General features: G+C 37.0%; 1 protein-coding gene across 3 annotated transcripts in view; it reads right to left on the reverse strand.

Annotated features, from left to right (window-relative positions):
- Positions 1 to 9262: 9262 nt before the first annotated feature.
- The window catches only part of TBC1D15 (TBC1 domain family member 15), an 80621-nt gene continuing 75149 nt past the window's right edge, over positions 9263 to 14734 (reverse strand). For all 3 annotated transcript variants that reach the window (XM_037049435.1, XM_037049437.1, XM_037049434.1), the window contains 5 exons: positions 14045 to 14144; positions 13561 to 13658; positions 10941 to 11057; positions 10395 to 10481; positions 9263 to 9635 (listed from right to left, as the gene is read on the reverse strand). In XM_037049435.1, the coding sequence (XP_036905330.1) occupies positions 9414 to 9635; positions 10395 to 10481; positions 10941 to 11057; positions 13561 to 13658; positions 14045 to 14144 (624 nt within the window). In that variant the 3' untranslated portion in view covers positions 9263 to 9413. The remainder of the gene's footprint in view (positions 9636 to 10394; positions 10482 to 10940; positions 11058 to 13560; positions 13659 to 14044; positions 14145 to 14734) is intronic.

The following is a 14734-nucleotide window of genomic DNA, read 5'->3' on the forward strand; positions in this document are numbered from 1 at the left end:
AGACATGTAAAAAATATTACGAAATCAAATTTAGAGAATGACCAAACACAAAAAAATGTTGTGGTAAAGAACCTTCTTTTTTACAAGTGTTTTGAAAGGAGAGCAGGTAGGTTCCCCTGTCTGAATGATTCCCTTGTAGCCCTGTTGGAATCAACAGAGGGGCTTAGGAACAAGAAGCCTGCTGAGGCTGAGCAACGGCTCCAGGATTCTGCCACCTGAATTCAATCCATTGGGCCTCAGCTGATGCATTTTTATTCCTTAAATTTCCTCCCTAAGAAAAGATGTGCCTCTGCCAAGACCAACCCATCCATTCTGTAAGTTGTAGCTTATGAACCTAGGGTTTCTTTTGTAACACTTCTTAGGTATGAGATGTCAATGAAAAGTCTTATTTTCCTCTCTTCCACCACCAATCAAAACTTCAGCACAAGTCATGCTAAATAGAAAAGGTTACAGGCTAATTTAGAAAATACTGTTGGTTCATAGGATGTGAAAGAAGCTAGTGAGAACTGTAAGACTGGGTTTCTCCCCCTTTGGGAAGTCCATTATCCTTTACATAGAATCCTTAGAAGCTCTGAAAATCAAGAGAATTAATATTTGTCCAAAGTTACTCAGAGGTCAAATTTAAATTGAGCAATCTAACAAAGGTCAGTTTTCTGGCCTTCATTACACCTTGACATGTACAAGAGAGTGTACCTTGAATTTTGCCCTTTTAGAGGAGAAAGGTGGAGAAGGGAGTATAGAAGCCTCTGTGTGCTACAATAGCATGACTTCTATTAAGAGTACAAAAAGTACCTAAACAATTTGACTTAGAAAACTGAACAGTTTAAATCTTTACCTTTACATCTATTTGGCTTAGATGCTATTAACTGCTAATGACTCCCTAGCTGGCAAATACTCCACTTGGAAGTGGAGTATTTAACAGCTGATTCAGGTAACAAACAGCACGTGACAAAAATTTTCTTTGGGTGCATAATGCATACTGTGTCCAAAAGTAGCATCAGCTTGCAGTGTAATTGCTGAACACTTAGAAGTACCTCAATGGTTTCTCCACCAGAGAGCAATTGGGTTCGCAAAGTGAGCCTATGACCCACCATCGTTGAGATTCTAGGCCCTTGTACAACCAGGCCGTGCATCTAAAGCAATGTAAGAACAGCACTATTTGTTTTTAAAGCAGTTTACAAACCCATTGGGTCTTGTATCTCCAATAAGACTAGTGTGGTGTCGGAAAACATCTGTTACTGACTGTCACAGCAAAAGCCCATCTCTGAAGTTAATAAGTCTTTTTAATTAGAAAAACAGAACCAGAACTGGACTGCTCATTGATCATAGCTAAGGTTCCTGGAATTTGTTCTTTTCATTCTGTCTCCTCTTGCACAGAGAGAGATATGTGAGGAGCAATATACTAGTTAGGTAGTTACAAACAGAAGCATATGTAACAGTGACCTATTATATTCTAATTCTAACTTTAGGTATTGAACTACCATTAGGCAAACATGGTATTTCTGATTCCTGGTAATTCTTAGAAAAAGAGATTTTGATTATAATATTTAAATGATATTTTATTAATTATGCTGTTACAGTTGCCCCAAATTTCCCCCTTTGCTCCCCTCCACCCAGAATCCCCCTCTTCCTCAGGCAAGGACATAACCATTGTTTATGTCCATGGGTCATGCGTAGAAGTTCTTTGGCTACTCCATTCCCTAAACTGTGCTTTACGTCCCCATGGTCATTCTGTATCTACTTATATGTACTTCTTAATCCCCTCACCTCTTCACCCTTCCCCTCACAACCCCTTCCCATCTGGCCAACATCAAAGCACTCTCTGTATGCATGGTTCTGTCTCTGTTCTTCATCTGCTTAGTTTGTTTTTTAGATTCAATTTTTGATAGATACGTATTTTTGTCATTTTATTGTTCACAAATTTGATCTTCTTTTTCTTAAATAAGCCCCCTTAACATTTCATATAATCATGGTTTGGTGATGATGAACTCCTTTAGTTTTTTCTTCTCTGGAAAGCTCTTTATCTGCTCTTCCATTGTAAATGGTAGCTTTGTTGGCAAGACCAATCTCGGCTAAGTTCCTGCTTTTCATGACTTTGATTATTTCTTGCTAATCCTTTCTAGCCTGAAGTTTCTTTAGAGAAATCAGCTGACAGTTTTATGGGAACTCTCCTGTAGGTAACTAGCTTCTCTTGCTGCATTTAAGATTCTCTCTTTATCTTTAACCTTGTACATTTTAATTAGGATGTGTCTTGAAGCGGGGCTCTTTTTAAAAAAATATTTATTTATTTTTTAGAGAAAAGGGAAGGAGAGAGGGAGAGAAATATCAATGTATGGTTGCCTTTCATGTGTCCCCAGCTGGGGACTGGCCTGCAACCCAGTCATGTGCCCTGACTGGGAATCAAACCTCAATCCTTTGGTTTGCAGGCCCGCACTCAATTCACTGAGCTACACCAGCCAGGGCTTGAAGTGGGCCTCTTTGCATCCACCTTGTTTGGGACTGTGTGCTTCTTGGACTTACATGTCTATTTCCTTCACCAAATTAGGAAAGTTTTTTAAATTTATTTTGTCAAATAGAGTTCCACTTTCTTGCTTTATTTTCATCTGGCACCTCTATAATGCAAATGTTGGACTACTTGAAGTTGTCCAAGAGGCTGCTTACACTATCCTCGTTTCTTTTTAATTCTTTTTTCTTCTTGTTGTTCTGTTTTTTTCTTATGTTCCAAATCATTGATTTGATCCTCAGCTTCATCTACTCTACTGTTGTTTCTCCTTAAGTTGTTCTTTATTTCAGTTAGTGAACCCTTCATTTCTGACTGGGTCTTCATGCTGTTGAGGTTCTCACTAAGTTCCTTGAGCATCCTTATGACAAGTGTGTTTTGACTATCAATCTGATAGATTGCTTATCTCCACTTTGTATAATTATTTTTCTGTAGTTTTGATCTTTCACTTAGGTCATGTTTCTTTGTCTCCTCACTTTGGCAGCCCCCATCTTTTTTATGTATCAGGTAGACAGGTAGAGCTACCTGTCTTGGTAGTGTAGCCTAACATTGTAGGTGTCCTGTAGGATCCAGTGACACAGCCTCCCCTAACACCCAAGCTGGGTATTCAAGGTGCACCTTTCCTGTGGGCTGACTACACCCTCCTCTTATAGTTGAGGTGTGATTGCTGTTAGCAAGTCAATGGGAAGCCAGTTAACTACAAGGACTGACTGTGACCACTGACCACTAACCTCTGCCCTCTGTGGAGGATCAGTTGTGCAGGGGCAGGGAGGTGGTGCTCCAACAGGGTCTGTGGCTGCCTACTGGGTGCTCAGGCTCTGGGGTTTCCCAGTTGGTGCAGGCCAAGGTCAGCCTCCACCTGCATTTTGCCCAGGCCACCCTGCTTGAACTGAAAAGCAACCCGAGATGGCTGCTATGTGTTCTGGGCTTAGAGATTCCCATGAAAAGCCAAGCTTGAATCTAGGCTGGCTATTGCTAGTGCTCTGCCTGGGGCCACTTATCAAGAGGTACAGGGGCTTAGGGATCACTGAGGCTGGCTGTTTCCTTACTTGATAGAATTTAGGAAGTTGTGAAGCATGAGCCAAGACTGGCCATTCATACGGAAAAGTCTCTGTTTACAACTTGGGTCGGCCCATTAGTTGGGTGTGAAGGCGTCACAGGGGCTTTTCAGAGTCTCAGGAGCCTCAGGATGTAGGGTAAACAAAGTCAAGTGTGGCTCCCTCACCCAGATGTCTAAGGAACTAAGATAAGCTGTGTTCTCATAGCCTTGAGTGTGGGTATGATAAACTGTATTCCCATAATACTGAGTGGGTCTGCATGCACAAAATCATGCTGTTACACAATATTTTGGCTCCCTGTTACCTCTGTTTGCATTTAGTATATAAGGGAGGTAGGGGCTTCCCACTGGGGAACATTCGGCTTGCAGTGTGCATGGATTGTCCACCCTGGATTAAAGGTCTATCAAGCATAGTCACAGCTCTGCAACTTTTCTTCCATCTGCCTGAATCCTGGAACCTGTTTGGCCTTGAAAGGCTGCAACACACAGGGGATCTCCAGGGTCAAACAGTGTTAGCCAGGTTGGTGGAGCCTCAGATACTGCACTGGCCTACTGACCCTGTGGCTCTATTGGGGTAAGGTTCAGAAAAGGAACAATGGCCTCTGCCTTTCTGTCTGGGAGAAAGCTCTCCCTCAGCTCCCCTTGACCCCAGACACTTCACTTTCTCCCTGTGTCACTGGTGCCAGAGCTCAGAGTGAGTTTAAGTTTCTGTGTGGGTTCTTTTATGAGGAAATGTTTGGGACGCTGACTCAATACCTGCTGGGTTGCCACCAGAAGTTATGGGCACTTATCTTCATGGCACTGGAACCGACCCCTGCATTGGGGTACCTGTTGTGCTGCTGGGACTCCGCACTGCTGAAATATAGCTCCCAAATTTTTACCCACTACACATGGACGTGGGACCAGCCCACTCCACATCTCCTCCCCTCCTCCCAGTTGGGATGGATGTGGTTTCTCTAATTCCATAGTTGTCAGACTTGCATTCAACTCCATTTCTGATGGTTGAGTGATGGTTGTTCTACATTTTAGCTGTAATTTTGACGTGGGTGTGTGAGGAAGTGAGCTGGGTTTACCTATGCCATCCTGACTAGAGGCCTTTTCCTTTTTTTTTTTTTGGTTACAGTGACTCACAAAGAGTGTAATTTCCCATAGGCTCTAACAGTGCTTTGGATATTCAAAAAGAGTGGACAAGTATGCCCAGTTTAACTGCCCTAACCAAATCTACCTTTGCATCTAAGGGCAACACACTGGCTTTCTCTATGGCAAGATGGATAGCCTGAAAAAAAGGAGTCTAATTACAAAACACTGCAAAAAACATTTGTCATCAGACAATCCTCAAAAATCTGCAAATGAAAATCCCCACATTATAAAAGCCCCAGGGGAGAATAGGGCAAACATTACATTGTTCAAACAGCAGTACACCCACATTAAAAACGGATAGTTTAGTACTCAGTAATGACATGAGGTACTAAAGGAAACGTTTCAGATTCATTCAAATCTAATCATTTCATGTTTAGAAGTGACTTTGAAAGTTCACCTTCAAAATGTGAGAAGAGGGGAATCTACATAAAATAATGTGCTAAGATGACTGGCATCATTTTTTACCAAAAATAATGACCAGAACCAGGACAAATACACCTTATAGGGGTGTCCAACCTTTTGGTGTCTCTGGGCCACACTGGAGGAAGAGTTGTCATGGGCCACACATTAAACCCATTGCAATGCGTAATCACACACAAAAATCTTGTTTTAAGTCAATCACCAATTTTGTGCTGAGCTGCATGCACAGCCATCCTGAGCCATAGGGTGGACACCCCTACGTTAAAATCAAGAAACCACTTGTGGTCCCCCACTAGGGAATTGTGTACCCGACCACAGTTACAACGCTAACCTAAGGACATAAAATATATATGGTGGTTCTCTAGCTTCGGGAGGCTCAGAACCACCTGGATGCCTGTTAAAATGCAGATTCCTTGACCTGACTTCCAAAGATTGAGATTCCATAGGTCTGAAGTAACTATAAACGTGGACATGAACTTTGATAATACAGACCAAGAATTTGGTAATGAGCCCTCTGAAGATATTTTAATTAACATCCTCACATTAAATAATTTGTAACAATGATTCTCTATTTTGAGGAAAATCAGAGAATCTTTTAAGAAATGATGTGATCTTCCCCCCAAAACATACATGTACACATATAAGACTTCAAATATGGTAAGAAGTGCACACATCTTCCCAAAACCCCAAATAAAGGAATTCAAGATACAAAGATGTTACCTTGTTACATTGCTGCACACAAGTCAGGTGAAATACTAGGTTCTACAATAAACATTTTGAGTTACTTTACACAAACTATATTTAATAATGGGCATAATTACATGAATTTCCCATAAGAACTACTTTGGCATCCATAAAAACCCTTGGAATATCAAGTTCAGCAAAAATCACTATCTATCCCCCCAAAATATTTTCCTAACTTAAAAAACTTCAGACATCATCAAGATTCAAGTTCCTAACATACAGAGATGAGGAATCCTGGACACAGGAAAACAATAAAAATAGGGATGTTCTTAAATGCAAAAAAGTTTCCTAAAGACTCATATTAGAAATGAAAAGCCTTTTTAGTAAAATTCAACATTACTTGCATTTTGAACAACTTTAAATATCACACAATACCTCATATATTTTACACGTTATATTAAGGTATGAACAAAGCCTCTTGTGAAAACTGGAAAACAATCTTTAAAAAGTGAAACTAACAAAGTTAGCTGAATTATCTATTTCAGCAATTTCAATAGGTCAAGTTTACACAGTATGTGCTAACTGGATTTTGTGGACTCTGATTAAGACTTTATCTAGCATTCTCTTCGTGCAAGGACAACAAAAGCAAAAATAAACAGGATTACATCAAACTGAAATCTTTTGCAGGGTGAAAGAAACCATCAACAAAAGAAAAATACACGCCACCAAATGGGAGAATGTATTCGCTAACGGCATGTCTGATAAGGGGTTAACACCCAAAATATATGGAAAACTATAAAATTCAACACCAAAAAAAGTCCAATTAAAAAATGGACAGAAGATCTCAACAGTCATCTCTCTCGAGGACATACAGATGGCCAATAGGCACATGAAAAGATGCTGGACACTACTAATCATCAGAGAAATGCAAATCAACACCACAGTAAGATACCACCTAACACCTGTCAGATCCACTATTTTCAAACAAAACAAATAACAAAGGTTGGCAAGGATGTGGAGAAAGGGGGACCCTCATACACTGTTAGTGGAACTGCAACTTGGTGCAGCCATTTTGAAGAACAGTACAGAGGATCCTCAAAAAATTAAAACTAGGCCTACCAGTCGACCCAGCAACGTCACTTCTAGGTATTCGTCCAAAGAAAACAGTAACATTAATTCAAAAGGTATATGCATCCCTGCGTTCAATGCAGTGCTATTTGCAATAGCTAAGATATGGAGTTAACCTAGGTGTCCACTGATAGATTTGCAAATAAAGATGTATTGTATGTATGTAAATATAAATACACTCATACACACACACAGAAATATGAGCCATAAAAAAACAATGACATCTTGCCATTTGTGACAACAAAGGTGAACCCAAAAGATGTTATACTATGTGAAGTCAGACACTGAAGGACAAATATGGTATGATTTTACTTAACATGTGGAATATAAAAAACAAACAAAACAGACTCATAGATATAGAGAACAAACTGATGTTTGCCAGAGGAGAGGGGGATGGAGGGAAAGGCCACAAAGGTGAAGGGGCGTAAGAGGAAAAAACTTGCAGTTATAAGTCACAGGCAGGTAATGCATAGCACGGAAAATATAGTCTATAAGATCATAGTAACTTTGTACAGTGACAGGTGGCTACTAGACTTATTGAGATCATTTTGTAAGGTATATAAATGTTAAATCACTGTGTTGTACTCCTGAAACTAATAAAATATTGAATGTCAACTATACTTTAATAAAAAATATCTAGCACTATACTGTATTACGACTTCCATATCAAAAATGTGCTACATCTAAATTCAGGTGGTTCAGTAAAAATGTTTCAAAGTAGTTTTATAATAAAACTTGACAGAAGTTCAACTTATTAACTATATTAAGATTTCTTAAAACTCTGAAGTAGGTAGCACATTATGTAGCGGGAACAGGCATCCAAAATGCCCCCGTCTAGGACGAACAAGGAGGACATCAAGATGTTCTAAGCAATTTCCTGATCAGCAGGAAATGAAAGGCTGGAGATGCTGAGTTTTTGATCAGTTTACTTCTTTTTTCTGAATAAGCTTACTCATTATTAACTGATGAAAGATAACACATATGTTATTAAAAACCAACCTCTAACGGCTCTACTGCCATGATTGTCAGTCAATGCCTAAGAAGGAAAAAAGTCTCATTTGGTTCCCTAGCTTTCTGGGAGGGATGTATCTATTAGACCATTTTAGAACTGCGTCACATTTTATATTATTAACATCAATTGCAGAAAGTGACTTCACTGTGTCCCATAATTATATCCTGCATGGCAATACTATGCCCAATGTCATGCCAGTGAACATTTTTTTTTTCAGCTACAAAAGGAGTCATTTTTCTTTCCCCTTTCCACAACTCATTCAAACAATTGGTTCAATCATATAAAAATATGAAATATACTGGGCCTGTCTTGAATTTTTTTCTCCTAATGAAGAACTAGCAGATTATATCTAGGTACAATTTAACTAAAAACACTACTTTAATTTCAAATTTATTTTAATGATATGTACAGGAATTAACAAATTACAATTAAAATGGAATCAGTTACGCTAATTCCACATAACTTAAAATCATGCAACACTGCATGGTAAAAACAACAGTTTTGTTCATATACAAAACACTATCTTGAGACTTGTGATGGTATACTGAAATTTTTTACAAGCTTTTTGCAGAGTATTTTATAAAAATTTAAAGACCTGATTAGTTAATACATTATTAGGAAAGATAATAAACATTATTAGTAAAGTGAGGATACAAGCAATTAATTTCAAAATTACATCATGTAAAGGGCTGAATGTAGTTTCATGAAATAAATGCTTAGTTAAGAAAATAGTTTTGAAAAAGATCTTATATTGAAGCTATGTATTAATTTTGTCAAATCAGGTTATATAAATCAATAGTCAAGTTTATTCAGTTAAAGAAAATATGCCTATCCTTCCTTATACTCATAAATACTTATACAGTCTTTACATACAAGAGAAGAAAAGTTCAATGTAAAAAATACACTGCCAATCCACTTATTATGGTTGAAATAGCTCTTTACACATTAAATTGCATTGATGAAAATGTCCAATTTAAACCACATTTAACCAGCATAATATTTAAGCTGAGTACTGTTGTAAACAATGGAGAAAAACAGATTCTTTTATTTTGTTACTGGGTAGCAATCTACTTCTCAGCTTAGGATGCCAAAGCAAGGCTTAACATTTCATTTAATCAAATCCAAACCCACTAAACTTTGAGTAAACAAAGTGAATGTTTTCAAAGTGCATAATTTCCAACTCATCCACTTGCAATATTTATCCAATTCCAGTTCATCAGCAAGAAAATAAAATGTACTCGGCTATAAAAATACTAAGGAATGTTATTGAAAAAGAAAGGCTATTTGGTAGAAGTAACTACAAAAATAATTAGTGTAAATCTTTGTAAAGCTTTAATGCAAGAACATCAGTACACTTTCTTCCCATAAACTTTAAAGCATGATCATTACCAAGATTTTAAATTTCCATCTTTCAAGTACTGGAAAAAAGGTTGCAACCAAGTGTCTCTTCAAAAACTAAACAACAAGAAGGCTCATGCAGGTGTTAATCTGCTAACACTGGGGGTAACTGGTATCTGCGGTGGGCTGTCGTCTCTGGCTGCACTGGCAGCAAGTACAGGCAGGGAGGTACTCTGAAACGCAGACAGGGGACAACTAGCCCCGCCAACACTTTCATCTTCGCCAGCGTCCGAATCTGGAGTTGTAACTTCATTGCCCTGAAGCCCCAGGATCTCACAAACTGCTTGTGGCAATTCCTGAATATGAAAAATCAAACACAGAACCATTATTCACTACAGAAGGAAATGAACCACAAAGTACCACTTCTAATGCAGACTATACAAACTCCAGAATCCAAACATTTGTTCCAACAGTGTAATTGTGCTAACCCTCTCCAACCTTCCTTCTTCACTCCAAATGAAATCCTAACCACTTTTTTCACTAAGTCATTCCCTGATCTTCTATTCTGAATGTATCACTCTCGACCCCACCCTACCACTCCCACAAACATATAATTTACTAATATTTAGCACTTATTTCATTCTAATATGTCTTACATAGAGAGTCCTTTCCCCTCAATAAACAAAAGTTCCTTAAAACCTTTGTTTTAAGGAATGACATGTTAATATGTCATTACTTGTTAATGTTTAACATGCTAAAACATTACTGACATTATTTTGAACAGAATAGCTACCAAGTAAGTGTTTATAAAATTGAACCAAAGTAAGTATTTGGAACCATGAACAAATGACACAAAGACCACTGCTTAAATTCCACAGCCTCACTGGTTGTTACAGAAATGTTTTCATTCCCTTTGCCATTGTGCCTAGCATAATTAATCAACTTTTCAATTATGTGCTATAAATCTATGATAAACAAAATGCTAGTTCATGCTTTATGTCTGGCTTCAACTTGCTAAAACTGCCATTTATATTACTTCTAAGAAAAATTCTTTCCTGACCTCAACCCACCAAAAACATACAAAAAATCTTGCAGTTATTTAAAATACTGTCTACCTTGCATTTTACCATCTGTAGAGAAATTGCTTCTGCCTTGCACAGTATATCTTCCACATCAATTTTCATGGATAATTCATTGATATGCTAAAATGAATCAATAAAACAAAATGATAATCACAACTAAAAGCACTACTATGTTCTCCTATATAACTTATATTTCACAGCAAATAAAATCCTTAAAATAAAAATATTCAATACTACAAACAGAAAATTCAATGTATCTTTCCTTAGCCCCTCTTAGATCACTTCAAGTTTTAAAGCTAAAAAATAAGCTTAAGGAACATTAAATCTAACAGCTATCTCAAGTCTACCACCTCAAAGTTATAAACAAAATACAATTTTTTGAGAAAACTAAACTACATAAAACCACCAGCCAATATGTATTTGGGGAGCTGCCATTCTCAGTCTGGCCTAGTGCTGTTACTGATACAACTGAAGTTACTCAAGGATTCAATAATGCTCCCAGAAAATGGTTTGTGTATCAGTACAACCAAATAGACAAAAGAGCTGAGTTATTAAAATCTAAATTAAAGAAATAATTACCTTAAGTATTTCATTAAAGCCATAATGCTTTTCCATTATTTGCTGCTTTTCAGATTCCAGAATAGCACAACAGAGAAGAAGATGGAAATTTTTACATGGTAGTTCAGTCCACATTACCTATAAAACAAAACAATCAACTATTAAAATAGATAAATTCTACAATATTTTCCTCATATATACAATGCTGAACTCTAAACGACTTCTTGGAAAGCAGAAGTTGCCTAGATTGGCAGATCCACTGGTTTTCTAGTTAGCAAATGAGGTTACCTACGAAGTAACTAATGTCAAGCTTAACATTATGTGAATGTGATGAATTCCAAATGTGGCTCTTTGGGTAACTACAATAAACAAATCACTGAGTCTAACCAATATAATTAATGGCATTTATTAAGGAACCACAGCAATGAGGTTAAGTTTAAGATGTCAGGGTTAGAGGCATTTTCAGTATTTTTCTGAACTTTCAATTATGTTTCTCACTTTTAAATTACCCTTAGTCTCTTTTAAAAAGAAAGCTAAATCCTATAAATAAAAATAGATTCAGTTACATAATGCATAGAATAAAAATCACCCAGAGATAACCACACTTTAAATATCATTTTGTATTTACCTTCTTATTTAATTACTTTTTTAGGGCAAGGGGAAGAGACCGAGAGAAGGAGAGGGAGAGCAACATCAATGTGAGAGAGAAACACCCACTGGTTACCACTCGTACAAGCCCCAACTGGGGACCAAACCTGCACCCAGGCATGAGCCCCCAAAAGGAATCAAACCAGCAACCTTTCTCTTCGTGGGATGACGCCCAAACAACTAAGCCACACAGGTCCAGGCCTAAACGTCGTATTAGAAAAGTCAGGGTATCCCTGATTATGATAAAATGTGAATCAACTACCCAAAATTTATACCCAAATGCATGAAACGTTTGATCAATAGCTGCACTTCTTCCCAAGTAAGTAATGCCTCCAAGTTGAAGGCCTCAATTTCTTCCTGGTTAACAAACCTAATCAACTGCTGGACCCACATAACCATAGTATTAAAGCATGCCTGAAATGTTTTTACTTTCTTCTATCAGGAGTAGATAAAATTGTACAATTTTCAGACTAATCCAATTTTTAAATGTTTAAATGAAATTTAATTAACCTCCAAGATTTCATTTAGAGTCCCAATGTACTTGGTAAACACAGATTAGGGAATTATTCTAGTTATGTGGTAATAATATTCTCAATTCATCCTTTAAAAAAAGTTACTAATTTAACATTAGCCATACTAATTTAACAAAATCTATAAACTTTAAAAAATTCCAGGTAAAGAACATGTGAGTTTTCTTTTAAACTCTTGTTTCCTCATCTGGAAAACATAGAGTATAAAATTATCTTTCCATTTCAAGGACTGTATTGACAATGAAATGAAATGAAATGAAATGAAATGTGGGGAGGGTGGAAGAACACGTGCATTTTACCTGGTTTCAAACAGAGGAAGCGATGATCCTTCGACACATGCGCTCCTCCAGGGGTAACACGGTATATTGTTCCCATAGGTATAGGAAACAATTTCCAGCCATAAAAGCCTCAGAGGGCACTGGGGTTGTTTCTACTGCATGCAAATTTATTTATCTAAATGAATTATCTCCCCTATCCTTTCCTTGGGAAAATTTCTGTAATCTCTTATTTTTATAAAGAAAACATAGCAACCAGTCATTACACCAATATTCTATTTTGATATTAGCACATATTTGTAAAGAAAATAATGATTTTCTGGTTTTCATCAACAGTTGCCCTGGACACCAAATGGAATGAAGGGGTGTACACAAAAACATGATCTTGAATATCCCCTAGATTCGGGGAGAGGGAAATGGGACTTGGGTGGTGATTAAAGAAGTCGCTGATGATTTCTTTAGTTTTTTTTCTTGGGGGGAAAAAAGAAAAAAGACATAAATATGGCAAAATGTTAAATATGAATGATAGTAGGTATGCTATATTATTCTCAGTATCTTGCTCTAACTTAAATTTCTTCTACAAAGCAAAACATAAGTCAGCTCTATCCCAATACCCGACACTACAAATAAAGTGCCACTCCAACGGACTGAGCTGTCAAACTCTGCACAATCAATACCAAAATGTGGCAAGTCTCCTAGGAAAGAACAGATGCAAACGGTCTAGAGAATTGGTTCTAGGCGACCAAATGGCCCCAAATCTTTCACAAGAATTATGGTTTCCAGAAAAAGGCTCCAAAGACCAGATACTCAGGTTCAAGATCAGTAATTTTAATTTTTTTATGATTTTATTTATTTATGAAAGAGAGGGGAGGGAGAAAGAGGGGCAGAAAAACATCAATGTTTTTCTGCAAATGTGTGAACCCCACTGGAGACCTGTCCTGCAACCCAGGCATGTGCCCTGACCAGGAATCAAACCAGCGACCCTTTGGTTTGCAGGCTGGCACTCACTCCACTGATCTACCCCAGCCAAGGCAAGATTATTAACTTTTAAGGAAGAGATAACAAACTATCAGAATTTTGAACATACTTGCTTTAGAAATTTCAGTTAGACTACTACAATCCATTTATAGTCTACAGGACAGATGTTTTCCATAATCAATATTACATGTGAATAATTTAAGAACTTACCTCCCATAATCGAAGAATATCTAGAAAACTAAATTCCCTTTTAAATCTGATTAAAAGCCATCTGAAGCAAAAATAAAGGTATCCAGAGTCCTGAGATTCTACACAGAAGAAAAAATATATATATGGCTTACTCTTATGCTAATTATCTCAGAATACAGTGACCTATTCAAACTCAAACTTTTCTATGCATCTTAGGCTATTAAAAGTCCTATACAGTTAACTGTCTTGTAAGTCAAGGAAACAATTCAAATTTGCAGACTAAGTTCTTTAAAAGAAAACAACCAAATAACAACAAATAATTCGTTTTATAAATAAACTGTTGTAAGACGTAATTACACAAAGATAATTTGGTCCCACACTTTTATTCCTCAGAGGAACCGAGGCAACAGCAGTAGAGTATATATGTCTTTAAAAGAATCACTTACATTTTGTCTGTGTACTACTCTACACTTTGCTGGATATATCTCTGATTCACTAACCTTACCTAAGTAATTGCAAAATCCACTGTCCAACAAGCGAAGTAAGGTACTTAGTTGAATTAGCTGGGTCTTCATGCCTTGCATTTGTTCTTCAAAATTTTGATGCTTCATAGAAGAAAATAGATGTTACCACATGAGTAATATTTAGTAAATATTTTATAGTACATAATAACTAAGCCATGAGTCTAAAGACAAATGTTGGACTAATACCACACTGGTTATATTTTTAAAAATCACACCAAATTAAAAAGCTAAAAGAAACATTAAAAAGGAGGGAAAGAAAATCCTCAGAAGTATTTTGTTACTCCTTAGTAACAAAAATTTTACTTATTTGATTTACTCATTTACTCCCTCTACTCATTTGATTTAGATAGAGAATGCAGCAACGGCAACTGCAGAATGACTGATATACTTATTTCTGACAACAAATAAGAGATTTGGTGAAAGGAACACATATTTGCGGAATAAGCTTTTATTAACTCACTTCCACAGTTAAGTATTTCCTCAAATTATCACGTGACATAAAATTTCAGCTTTAACATGTATCTCATTTTAAAGAATTGACTATTTCTTATATTTGATGACATTAGAGAAATCTATGTCAAAACCATCTTCATGACAATACTTGTTATGTGCAGCTTGCAATTTAGTATCTCCTACATGTGTGAAAGCCACAGAATGTGTACTGATCAATG

This window comes from Sturnira hondurensis, unplaced genomic scaffold, assembly GCF_014824575.4.
Source record: "Sturnira hondurensis isolate 20B ecotype Veracruz unplaced genomic scaffold, ASM1482457v3 Scaffold0006496, whole genome shotgun sequence".
NCBI lineage: Eukaryota > Metazoa > Chordata > Mammalia > Chiroptera > Phyllostomidae > Sturnira > Sturnira hondurensis.